General features: G+C 39.7%; 1 protein-coding gene across 1 annotated transcript in view; it reads right to left on the reverse strand.

Moving 5' to 3' along the window:
* Positions 1-463: 463 nt before the first annotated feature.
* FAF1 (Fas associated factor 1) overlaps positions 464-12,633 on the reverse strand; it is a 320,133-nt gene continuing 307,963 nt past the window's right edge. Inside the window, 1 exon segment of the mRNA XM_065409464.1 lies at positions 464-664. Coding sequence (XP_065265536.1) covers positions 581-664 — 84 coding nt within the window. The 3' untranslated portion in view covers positions 464-580.

Below are 12,633 nucleotides of genomic sequence, written 5' to 3' on the forward strand. Positions count from 1 at the left end.
AAGTCAGAAAGTACCAACAAAAATTATATGCTTTCTACTATAATACTGTTAAATTTCCATGTTTGAGAATGTCCCATTTAATTTTTTCTGCCTCTTCAAATTAGGTGGCAAAGTAGAAATTCAAACACAGAGTAAAATGCATATATATGAGAGCGCTGGCTCAGCGAGATATCAAATATACAGCATTCTAGTGTCAAAAGTACAGGCAGAAATGTCCAAGATTTCTTGGTGAAAAAGGGGTATTTGAGGAGTAAAAATTCTACTTAACAATCACTCACATTTTAACAGTGCATTAATTATAACAAAAGCCAGATGAGAAGTGAGCAACAGAATCGTAATGTTCAGTGTTCATAACAGAATATTATCCTCTGCTCATTTAAACGAGGTTGGAAACATATACTCATGTATGTGAAACTTTAAGTAGCTAGGTTTATTCTTTTTTCAGGATTCTTGCAAGAGGCAGAGTTGTGACACTGCATTGAATTGGATGATAGTAGAAGGTGGTTTTGCTAGAAGCCTTTCTCCCAACGCTGTGCCTCTGTCTTATCAAAGGATTACGAGTCCTGCAATCTGTTTTGATCTATTCTTTTGCCTCTAGGAAAAGGGTTTCTTGAGGATACAGTTTTACCTCCAGTAATGATTTATTTGGATCCAACTGAGTCACCTGTAAAGATAAAAAAGAAATCTGAAAAGACATGTATAAGTAGATTTCCTTTGAACTGTATATTTTTAGGAGTATAGATTAATGTTCACTGGGGAGCAGTTTTGATTTCTGCCTGGGGGATTCACAAAGGTAATTCCCATTAGTGCTAATGGGAGCTCTGTGCATTCCCAGTACATTGGTGAAAGAACAGATTCAACAGATGCTACACATTTGCTCAGAGAAAAGTTGTTTACTTTCCCTCATCATCTTCAGTATGAAGATATCTGTTTTTGTCACAGTGGATGTCATTCTGAAAGGATTACTGGAACACTGGGGGTGAAGGTGAGAGACACGAAAAGACTACAAGCTCACATGCATCCTAAATGCCCACTTACTTCAAGGGGAGATTTAAGTGTGCAAGAATGTAGGATTGGCTTTATATTTTATTCATTTGAGCCCTGGTTCAGCAAAGCATTAAGGGCCAGATTTTTAATGGCATTTAGGAACCTAAAGATGCAGATAGGCACGTAGTGGGATTGTCACACCTAGGCATCTAGCTAAGCACTGGGAATTAGGTGCCTGAGCGCTTTTGAAAACCCCACTACGCACCTATTTGCATCTTTAGGTTCCTAAATGCCTTTAAAAATTGGCTCTTAAGGCTTTGAGCACCTTCAACTACAACTGGCTTTCAGTTTAAGCTGCGAGTAATCTCATCCCTGTCCAACAAAGCATTCAAGCCCCATTGAAGTAACTTCAGTGAAACTTAAGCATGTACTTAAGTGCTTTACTGAAATGTAGTATGTGCTCAAGTGCTTTGGAAACTGTCCTACATATGGACTTGATCCATGCATTTAGGCTCAGTCTCTAGAGCTATGAAGTTTACCAGCAAATACCTCCTACTGAAATGTTTCACATACACAAAATAGTGGAGAGGAGAGCCCAGCCTTCTGAATCAAACATTTGTATGTTGCAACATCCAGATTTGTATAACACCACTGTGGCATTTAAAAGGACAATGGCAAGGTTTTGCTATAAATATTTAAACACTACTTTTTACTTTGTTTGAAATAATTCATTGATAGTTTGAACTTTAGTTCTGTTTGCTAACCCATTTTTTACTTCTTTCTTTGCACATGCACACTGGTTTGTTATTGAGGGTATGTTCATGAGTACTGTATTATTAGCAATATGCTAAAACAGCAATGACAAATGCATACAGGCAAGCCTTATTTAGAAGCAAGAAGTGTTTTACCTAGGACCATATCATGCCACTGGTTTTTAAGGAGTACTTTTAATAGAAATAAATGCTTAAAAAAAATAGAATCAGTGACATATTAGGGTCCCGGGTGTGTCAGGTATTAGAAATTACTATAATTAACACCTAGTGTATTTAATTTTCATTTCTGCCTTGAATGCAGTTTGGGTATGGTATGCTTCTCTTATCAATCTTATACTAAAAGTTTTAAAATGCAATTAAAAACTGAACTGAAAAATTTGTTTTCAAAATTTCAAAGACTGGATTGGGAAAACAGATTTTTTTTTTAAAGAAGTAAAATATTGTATCTACCTACTTTGATGTATCCGTTTAATTTTATAGCATTTATTCCAAAAATCTTTGCCACTGTTTTACTGTGCACTTGCAGATAATTAACTATTTTTACATTTAAAAAAAAATGTGCTTATCACTTCTCTAAGCACATTCTCTAAGATTTAAAATCAATCTCATTCACCCTGATGAATGTAATGGAATTTAAAAAAATACGGATGCATATTTTTAATTCCCAATGCTGGGATATATTTTCTTATGTTTTAGATACCACAGTGAGTTATCTGTGAATGGTAGAGAAGAAAAATAGTTCGTACAGACACCAGACCATTAAAATTCATTTGTAGATAATAAGAATCTAACTCCAATTATGCATTCCTGCACAGATGCTGCTTAAATTATTGAAAGGTTATCTTAGAAAGCAAACCTGTTATGTAAAAAACAGCCAAAGTAGTGCGTTTAAGTTTGTGATTACAGAAGTATACTAATTAAGTACCTTTGTTGCATTTTTAATGCTTTAGTATTCTTCTGCTACAGTCCATTGCATTTAGGCGCTGAAAGGGAAGTATATAGGGACCTTTATAATTCTCAGCACAAGAGGTACAGTGCACCTGAGAGAAGCAATTTTATTTCTCTGTTCAGTTTAAACCTGTATCTAATTAGATTCTCTCTCGTTTCAAATCCCACAACCCCTTTATTGCAAAAGCAAGAAAATGTAGGTGGAGAGAGAGAGATTTGTTTGTATCAGGCAAAAACGGATTTGAAAAGCAGCGCTGGGTTAATGAACACTATCCTCCAGACTGTAACCAGATGGAAACCTATTATTCACTTGAGTGTAATTAATGATACACAGCCTAATCAAAACTCTTGGGTTTGCAAACTTCAGTTACCTTAATAACAACGATGAGCGATGTCCTTTTCTCAATTTCTTTATATGTGGGAAGTTAGTTAAAAGCAACATTCAGTACCTGCAGTAAGAAGCCTGTGCCACTTTTCACCCTTGATTTCAGTGTGCTGTTTTTTAATTCACTGAGGGACAGCAGAGTTTGCAAATGTTTACACCATTACCCAATTAACTAACAATATGGCTCCTACATCTGTCAACAAACAAAGCTGTTGTTGCTTTGTTTTAGCTCCTTGGCATTTTCTGTTCATATGGGTCGCCATTGTACTTAATTATCACGCCATAACCCTTCTGCAGCTTCTACTTTGTTATTTGTGGTTTGTAAATATGTTGTTTACCAAAAAGAACAGAAGCTTTATTAGTGAACACACCTCTGACCAAAAGAAATGCTTCAACTGGTGAATAAATGATTAAATACAGGACTAAGCTAAAGCACCTTGCAACTTCAAATACCTTTAGAATTAGAAACCAAGAGAGTTGTATACAACAAAGATCAAAGGCCCTGTAAGAAATGTCACTAACACAGGTGTCTCTACCCCACTTTCTAGTGAGATTTATTCTGCTTAGCCAGATTTATATGGCTATTTCACAGTGTAACTCCAAAGACTGAAACATTCTTTATATTCACTTTATAATCTGTTACATTAATACGACATTAAAATAAAATCTGGAACTTCTAAAACTTTGCTCTGATGTAATGTTTTTCATTCATCATGCGTGTGTGTGTGTAAAATATATACATCTGAAGACTACTGTGTACTACATATGTTAAACTGAACAGAAAATGAGTTCAGAAATCCTGTTTATTATCTAAAGGTAACTTGCACGTTATGGCCCCAATTTAGGAAGAACTGAAGCATGTGCTTAACGCTAAGCACTCAAGTAGTCCCATTGCTCTCAATGAGACTCAGGCACTTAAGGTTCAGCACACACGAAAGTGCCTTACTGTTTACAAAATTCCCCTCAAATGAGGCGTTCAGTACATTTGTTTAAGACTTGCTTTTTTCTTTTTATTCTTGTATTCCGAGAAATCTAGTTCCACACCAGTCACTGGCTCACACTCAAATGATGCCCCACTTATCCCGTGGTTACAAAAGCAGATTGGGCATAGAGTTGGCCCAATGAAGAAGTCTTTTTAAATAACTTAGTGGTTTTGCAAAGTTTTAATTATTCTATATTCCAAGGGATATAAAACAAGAGCAACCGTTTATATATCATATAAAAGGCCCTGTCAGCTGACTTCATGCGCCATCAGGGTTCCATGTCCGATACGATGCCAATGGCTTAGTGTTTGTTGGGACGCCACATAAAATGGGAGAAGGTGATGGGAGCAGCACTGGATGTTCAGGAGCTCGAAGTACATCTTAAAGTACAATAATGTGCTCAGTAAAGTGCTCAAGCGTATGATATTCTATGGAAATAACTTTCACTGGTGTGTTTTATATTCTCTACATTTTAATATCTTTTTATAGCAAAAAAAAGTTTTTCCTTCCAAACTCATTTTCTGCAGCATTGGCATGCTCACCTGAACTGACCTACGTGTACTGCTACTACACATTCGCATCCTGTACAGCAGCAATGTTACTGTTTACAAGGTATGGTTTCTTACCTCTTCCCTGCAGGGTTAGGGTGGGTAAGAAAAAAAAATGGCTTAATGCCCAGGAAGGTCATTTAAAAATAATGAACTGAATATACAATTATTATAACACGTACTTGAGCAGCAAATATCACACCCTTCACCTCCCTCTACACCGTAGGACAAGGATCCGATTCTTGAGTAGCACAAATCTCTCTTCTACTTACACACGCATGAATACATTTCAAGAATCAAATGCACAAAGAGTTCTTTTACTCTCTTTCCTAATCCCCCTAAGTATAAATGCAGTGAAAATTACTTAAATGCACACCTGGTAAAGGACTAAATCTGTTTAAAAAACTATGTTTTCACTCTGACACACAAACAAATACAGTGACTCCTTTCTACCTGTTAAAATAATAATCTCTGTGTGTAAAAGGGTTATCTGGATAATAGGGTCAACTGTGGGCACAAATAACGAGTGTGTACTTTTATAGAAATAAATGCAATTAGATCTGGTTTAGCTGAATTAGCTTGAAAATACTTTTAATTTGAATGAAAGAAACCTGTCATGTTAACAAATAAGGAACAATATTATATCATAGTTAGCAAAACATGGCAAATAAAACATTACACATCTTGTTCACAATAAAAAGCTTTAATCCAGAAACACTGAGTGACTGAGCTACTATACCTACATGCACCTGACTTCTGGATACTTTTAAAAACAAAATTTTAGATCCAACACATTTCTTCCAAGATGTATATTTAATCCAATAACCAATATTAACATATCCAAGAAAGAGATGCTATAACCCGACCCCCACACTCCTAATCCTCCCCCCATAAAATCCAGATAGCTTTCTGGTAAAAACTGACTTCAATGGAGCTGTGACAATTTACACCAGCTGAGAATCTGCCCATAGATCCTGTTTCTCCAGGCCATATGTGCCTGACTTCTATTACTACCTGTCTGTCTAGATTGTAAGCTAAGTGAGGCAGAGAGCACGTCCTCCTCTGTCTTTTGTACAAAGCCGAGCACACCAACAGAGCACAAGAGCACAACACATAACAACAATAAACCAAAAACCAGTGGTGGTCAGTTTTTCAATTTTATAGCGAGTCTTGTGATATTTGGGACTTTTCTTCCAGCCTCAGCTGCTGGGGCCATGTGATTACTTGAAAATCTCACTTTCAATTTTTTTTAAAAAAGTAAGTTTCTAGCCCTTGTAGTTGCAGAGAAAATGTTGAACATGTAAACCCTAACCGCTGCAACACCAGAATCCAAATAAAAGGAACCACATATTTATTATTTTTAAACAGGTCTTGATTTTTGAACAAATCTCATGAGTTTATGGGGCCAGGCTCATGACATTTTAACAGCTGGAGTTGGCAATACAGTATAACCTCAGGGTTACGGACACCAGAGTTACAAACTGATCAGTCAACCACACACCTTTATGCAATCAGGCAGCAGCAGAGACCAAAAAGAAAAAGGCAAATACCATACAGTACTGTGTTAAACGTAAACTACTACAAAAATAAAGGGAAAGCAGCATTTTTCTTCTTCAGAGTAAAGTTTCAAAACTGTATTAAGTCAATGTTCAGTTGTAAACTTTTGAAAGAACAACCCAAACATTTTGTTCAGAGTTATGAACATTTCAGTTATGAATAACCTCTATTCCCAAGGTGTTCGTAACGATGAGGTTCTACTGCACTGCAAAACAGTGTTAGATCTGCTCAGAGTGTTTGATGTCCTTAGATCTTTTAGTATTTTTTAAAAAATAAAACCAAACATATCCAAATGGCATCAGCAAGTTTTATCTTTTTATGCAGTCGGGTATTGCTATATCTCATTTTTACAAGCATAGTTCCACCGCAACATATGTGGCTTTCAGCAACTTTGGACAGAGCAAATTAAACATGTTAATAGTAAGAGTTTGCATTTACATCGTAACTTTCACCCAGGGATCTGAAAGCACTTTACAAACATTAAAATGGCTATTGTGAATTAGGTATTATCCTTACTTGACAGATGGGTAAATTGTAGCATAGAGAGATTATGTCACTTGGCAAAGGATACACAGTGAGTCAGCAGCAGAGTTGGGAACAGAACCCAGGAGTAGTGCTGGGTGAATAACTGAGTTTTCAGTTCAGTGGCAGTTCTGGGGGGAAAATATAATTGGTTTGAGTTGAAATGAATCTGATTTTTTTCAGAAGTTTTGGCGAATAGAAAAGGCCTGTTTCAGGTCAGTTCCAGAGCAAGGATTTGAACCTGGGTCATCCCAGGTGAGTGCCTTAATCACTTGGCTTAAGATGATTGGTGAAGTGCCAGGGGGCAGCAGCAGCACCTCCTCTTCTGCCTCTGCCTCTGCCTCTTCTGGCTGTTTTGTGAATAGCTGAAACTATTCATGTCAAATTCACAAATAGTTTTGGGTCGATTGAAACTGCATTTTTTGTTGAATAAAATATTCGCCTGAAATATTTCACCCAGGTCTGCTCAGGGGTACTGGCTCCCACGCCCTTGCTCTAACTTCTAGATCACACCCTCTTGCCCTTTATTATATCATTACATTGTGTAGATTGTTGCAGAATAGTTAGAATGAACTATTAGCCTGTGTGTGTTACAGACTGCACAAAGTTCTGGGAGAAGTTTAGGAAGCAGATTCACAGAGTATGACTCTTTCTTTTATGATGACCTATTGCACTGAACTGAATGGAATTCTTGTACTGAACTGAATGGAATTCTTGCACCACTGATTTCAATTGGACTACATGTAGTGAGAATTATTGTATGTAGTGTTTAATCTTGCGTAGTGTTTAATCTTGCATAAAAGTATAATGTACAGTAAGAATGATCCAAGTGATACTGTACATGGTGAGATATGGGTAGTGTTTTGTCCATGGATGTGACCAATATAACATATTACAATTAAAAATTATAGAAACCAGCCTATTGATCTGATGGCATTTAATGAGTAAGATTTTGAATCCTTATCACTAGAGGTCAGAGAGCGAATACCTTCACCTTGAATGTTTGGAGGGGGCTGGAGGTGGGGAGAGATGAGTGTGCATTATGCCACTGCCATGGCACTCTGTCTACAGATGGATTTGGATAAGAAGCAAGGTTGGATACAGGGAAGGAAGGTCCTGCTGGAGGCCTAGTGTTATATTTAAATAGGATTGATAAGGGATAAGAAGGGAAGATGGGAATATGGCCAGTCAGAAAGGTTAAAGGCTCAAATCACCCCACTTCTCCTGCTTAAACTTTGAATATTTGTTGCCAATTGGATCTGGTTAGCTCAGAAGAACTTAGCTGTTATGGAAAATCCACAAGGAATTCCATCATTTGATGTCATATAGCTATACACATGGTCATCAGCAGGTTTGGGGGATCCAGCACACACACCTCTGCCACTTGAGCTAACAGAGTAACTGATAGCAGCAGGAGGTTATCATTCTTTATGTGGGCCAGCACTAGAGGTGAATGGGACGCTTTGTCAGTGGGTTTCACAGATACTTGCTGACAGCAGAGGAATGGAGAGACTCAGGAAATTTGGGTTCTACTCTATGCTCTCCAGAGGAGTGTGCTGTAGTGGGCAGACTCTTCTGCCCATTCTCCCCAAGTATGTCCCAGTCCCAATCAAGTATCTCCCCCACAGCTGTCTCTTTGTCCCAGTCATTCCTAATCTCCTTGTTCAGCAAGTCCTAATGTCATATCTTGGGATTCTCCATCCCACTCCCAGTCCCCACCAGCTCCTTGTCACCGGTGCCCTTGCCCAGCCAGACCCAGTTCTACCCAGCTCCTCATCTATTTTGTGTCTCCACTCCCCTGGAGACTGGTCTCCAGTCACCCCAGAACCCTAATTTCCCATCCCCACTGGCTTCAAGTCCCAATTTCTCTCCCTGGGCACCTCACTGAGTATATCTCCCCCCACCCCATTCCCCGTAGCTCCTTGTCCCAGTCTCTTCATCCAGCCAGTCCCAATTCTCCCCCACAGATCCTCATCTGATCTCCATCTTTCCCTCAACTACTGGCTTCTGCTTCCCCCATTTCCATCCCTAGCTTCCAGTCTCCTGGCCCAGCCAATTGCCCTCCACCCCCCAGTCTCTGTCTTACCCAGCCTCTCAGTCCCAGTTTCCCTCCCAACCCAACTGCCAGTCCTAGCTTCCCTCTCCCCAACCTGGCAACCTCCAGTCCCAGTCTTCCTTCCCCTCCCCATACTCCTTTTCCCAATCTAATCCCCCAAGCAGGTCCAGCCTTTGTCCCCTCTGCATTAGAATTGGGCAGCTTCCTCCTCTATACTGCCATGGGTGTCATTGAGAGCAGAGGAAAGACTGCTCTCCGGGCTGGTCTACACTAATGCTGTAAATCAATCTAAGTTATGCTAGTTCAGTTATGTAAATTACGTAACTGAAGTCAATGTAATTTAGGTCGATTTACACGGGTGTCTGCACCACGCTACATCGATGGGAGACACTCTCCCATCAACATAGCTTCCATCTCTCAGGGAGGTGGAGTACAGACGTCGACGGCAGAGCGCTCTCCCATTGACTTAACGTGTCTTCAACAGACCCGCTAAATCGACACTGCTGCATCGATTGCAGCAGTGCTGATTTAGCCGGTAGTGTAGACATGGGTTAGGTGCTTGGACCTGGGCCAGCCCACAGCAGCCCAGAGCTGCAATTGCAGGGGAAGTCCTGCTCTTCCCAGGCTGGAGCATACACAGTGCAGATGGAACCTTCAGGGGATTTAATAATAAAACAGCTGGGCCAAGTAATCCACCATCTGTACAGTCTCCCTCACAACTAATGAAATTAATGCATGTAAATTAGCAGTAGAGTAAGGGTGGTGATTTGTTGAGTTACCTCTGATATCACAATGGTCTAGGACTCTTTGCATGGCATAGATATATGCCTAACTGTATCTGTACAGCTCATGGGTGTACAGTCAAAAGGCTAAGGTTAAAAATTTGACAGTGACAGATCCTAGTGCAAATCCTAGTGATGATTGAACCTGGTGATATTCTGAAGAAAAAGTGGTCTCAGCCATGCTTGTAGCTGTTTCTGTTGCTTCACACTGACTCAATAGACATTCTAGGCTTCAGAGTGACACGCGGACAAAGTGACAATCTTGGAATCGTACTATAGTTCAAACAAATCTCTATTGAGCATGTGTAAACTGCAATTTTGTAAAGACTTATAACTCGGTCAAATTTGGGCAGATTTTTGCAGGGACAGCAAAGGAAATGTACATCTCGGACACAAAGGCTACCGCCCTGCCAAATTTCAAGTCCACAGCATGTAGGCACTAGAGCTTTTCTAAGAAAAGGTCACCAGAAATTTTTAACGTGTGCAAAACTATGTATTTTCCTTAGCCTTGTTCTTGTAAAGGGTTGAACCGTTTGGCTGAAATTTCTAGAAATTTCAGCCTGAGGCAGACGCCCGGCATGGAAAATTTCATTCTGAGCAGTCAAAAGATTAGTAAAGTTATAAGCATTTGAAAACAGGTTTGACAACCTTAGCATTAGGTGGTGCTACCAGCCCCACCTATAATAAACCAAACAAACATTCAAAGGAGCTTTCAAGATGTGGCCAATCACCATCTTGATTAATTTGCTTGCACGTTGTATCTGTTGGTTCTCTTAGATTGTAAGATCTTTAGGGGAAGGGTAATTTGGGGTAATAATGTAATAAAGAATAATATTTCCTTGCTTTTACAGGTTAAGTTAGACCCCCAGTGAATTTTAATTACTGCCTTTTTTGTGTGGGAAGGACAGCAGGTCATAAAACTTCCCGTATCTTGTTGGACCTCCCTAAGACAATGACTAAAATGAGAGCTGGTCTATACAGGGTTTTAAGGATTTCACCCATCCTTCTGAAGGAAGGGCCAAGGGAATAAAAAAACAGGTTATTCCCTAATGCTTCAATATATGCCAACCTTTTCTTCACATAATCTCATTACCTCTCCTCCTCATTGGCAGCAGCCAGCATCCCCCACCACCCCTGAGCAATTAGAAAGGCAGGTGGTCATCAGAAAGACAGGAATGTTGCTCTGCATCAGTCACCAGGGGATGCTGAAGCTCAATGTGTGCTATACCATCCCTCTCTGGATGCTGACTACCATCTCTGCACTGCTCCAATACTTTTATTTTGACCAAATTTGAATTCTCAGCAATAACATTTCCTTTCGGGAGCGGGGAGGGGAAAGAGAGAGAGAGGACTCCCTTGTGTCACAGAAGTTTCCACCAGGAGCTAAACAAACCTGATGACCATCCAATCAAGACTCGCAAGCACTAGGAGAGCTCCACCAGACGACACTCTTAGCAAAATATAGTGCTTCCGCATAGACTACTAGATGTAGATTATTGAGAAAGTACTAGTCAGTAATGGGATTTATATGCATTTAACTATAGAACAAAAACCCAAAAGGGTTTTTAACACCAGTTCAAAGGATGAAGGTCTCAGACAGGATAGTGATGAGCACTGTATAAAAACATGACTGACAGATAGAATCAATAACGTACACATGACTGCTTTTGCAATTTAGTTTGATGTATTTACTTATCCAGTTACCAAAACAGCAGGAGATCATTTCATGTTCTAGTAACCAGATAATGCATTTTTAATGTCAATGTTACCAAGGCTCTTTATGGGTATTTTGATACACCATATTTTTCCTGTGTGCAAAAATGTACAGAATGAATGTTAAGCATGAACCACAGGTTGAAAAATAAAAGGTGTCTTCAAGTGTGTCTACATTCGAGCTAGAGGTGTAATTTCCAGCGTGGGTGGACGTATGCATGCAGCTCTGATCAAGCTAGTTTGCTAAAAAGAGCAGCCCAGCCACCGTGGCACAGGTGGTGGGACTGGCTAGCCGCCCTGAGCACAGTCCCGCCCCAGGACCTTAGGTATGCACTCGAGTGGCTAGCCCCTCTTGCCGCCACAGCTAGGCGTCTGTTAGCACGTTCGCTCGATTATAGCTAGCGCATGTACATCTACCTGAGCTGGAAATTACATCCTCAGTTTGAATATAGACATCAGTTTAGAAAGGGCCAGTTTAGACTGGATAGTGCTATAATCTAAAGCAGAGTTTCCCAGTTTCACTACAGTATACTTCCCCCTGCAATCAGATAATGTACTTGGGTTTCACCTGAAGCAAACATCTTATAAAATAGGGTGCTGCGGGGTAAGAGGGCAGGGAATGGTGCATTTGGGCAGAATATTTTAATCCTGTAGACAGTGGAAGTATTCTTGCTTTTTTGCTCATTCCCCCCTTGGACTTCTCAACTCAAAATGAATCAACTGAAGGTTAGTATTCAGTACTGATTATTCAGTACTGGATTCTGGCTTTGGTGAGTCTTATATAAAAACAGAAATAATTTACCTTTTCTTCACTGGCCTGGCTTAAATTCTCCTGGAATTATTTAACGCTTTCACACAGAGGTCAACCCAATACTTTCAGAAACCCTGATATACACAGTCAAATTCTGTAGACCGATTTTTCAAAATGTCTGGCTCCGGGGGTCAGGAGGGAATTCTCGCCTCCTTTTTCCTTGTCCACATACAGTTTTGCATAGATGGCTAGATGCATGAGGATATTCCTCCTTCCTCTAAGATTCTGGTTATCAGCCACTGCTGATGCCAGGACACCAAGTTTGAACTGCTATAACAAATCTTATTTTCCAGGATGGAAATGTTAACAAAAATTTTGCTGAAAAGCCAGAATCATTCTAACATTCACCCACAAAAATTCTGACCACGGTAAATAGGGAAGTAACTTATCGGTAACAAGACAATGGTAAAACTGCTAGGCTGACTTCAATGGGGCCAGAATTTCACAAAGTCTTTGCAGATTCTCACTGAAAAAGACTGCATCTCATGCTTTGTGAGCAATAGAACCATTAAAAGGAGTAAAACCATCATGGTAACATGCGACTTTAACACAACTTTGAATGTTCTGA

The sequence above is a fragment of the Emys orbicularis genome, chromosome 8 (assembly GCF_028017835.1).
Source record: "Emys orbicularis isolate rEmyOrb1 chromosome 8, rEmyOrb1.hap1, whole genome shotgun sequence".
Classification (NCBI taxonomy): domain Eukaryota; kingdom Metazoa; phylum Chordata; order Testudines; family Emydidae; genus Emys; species Emys orbicularis.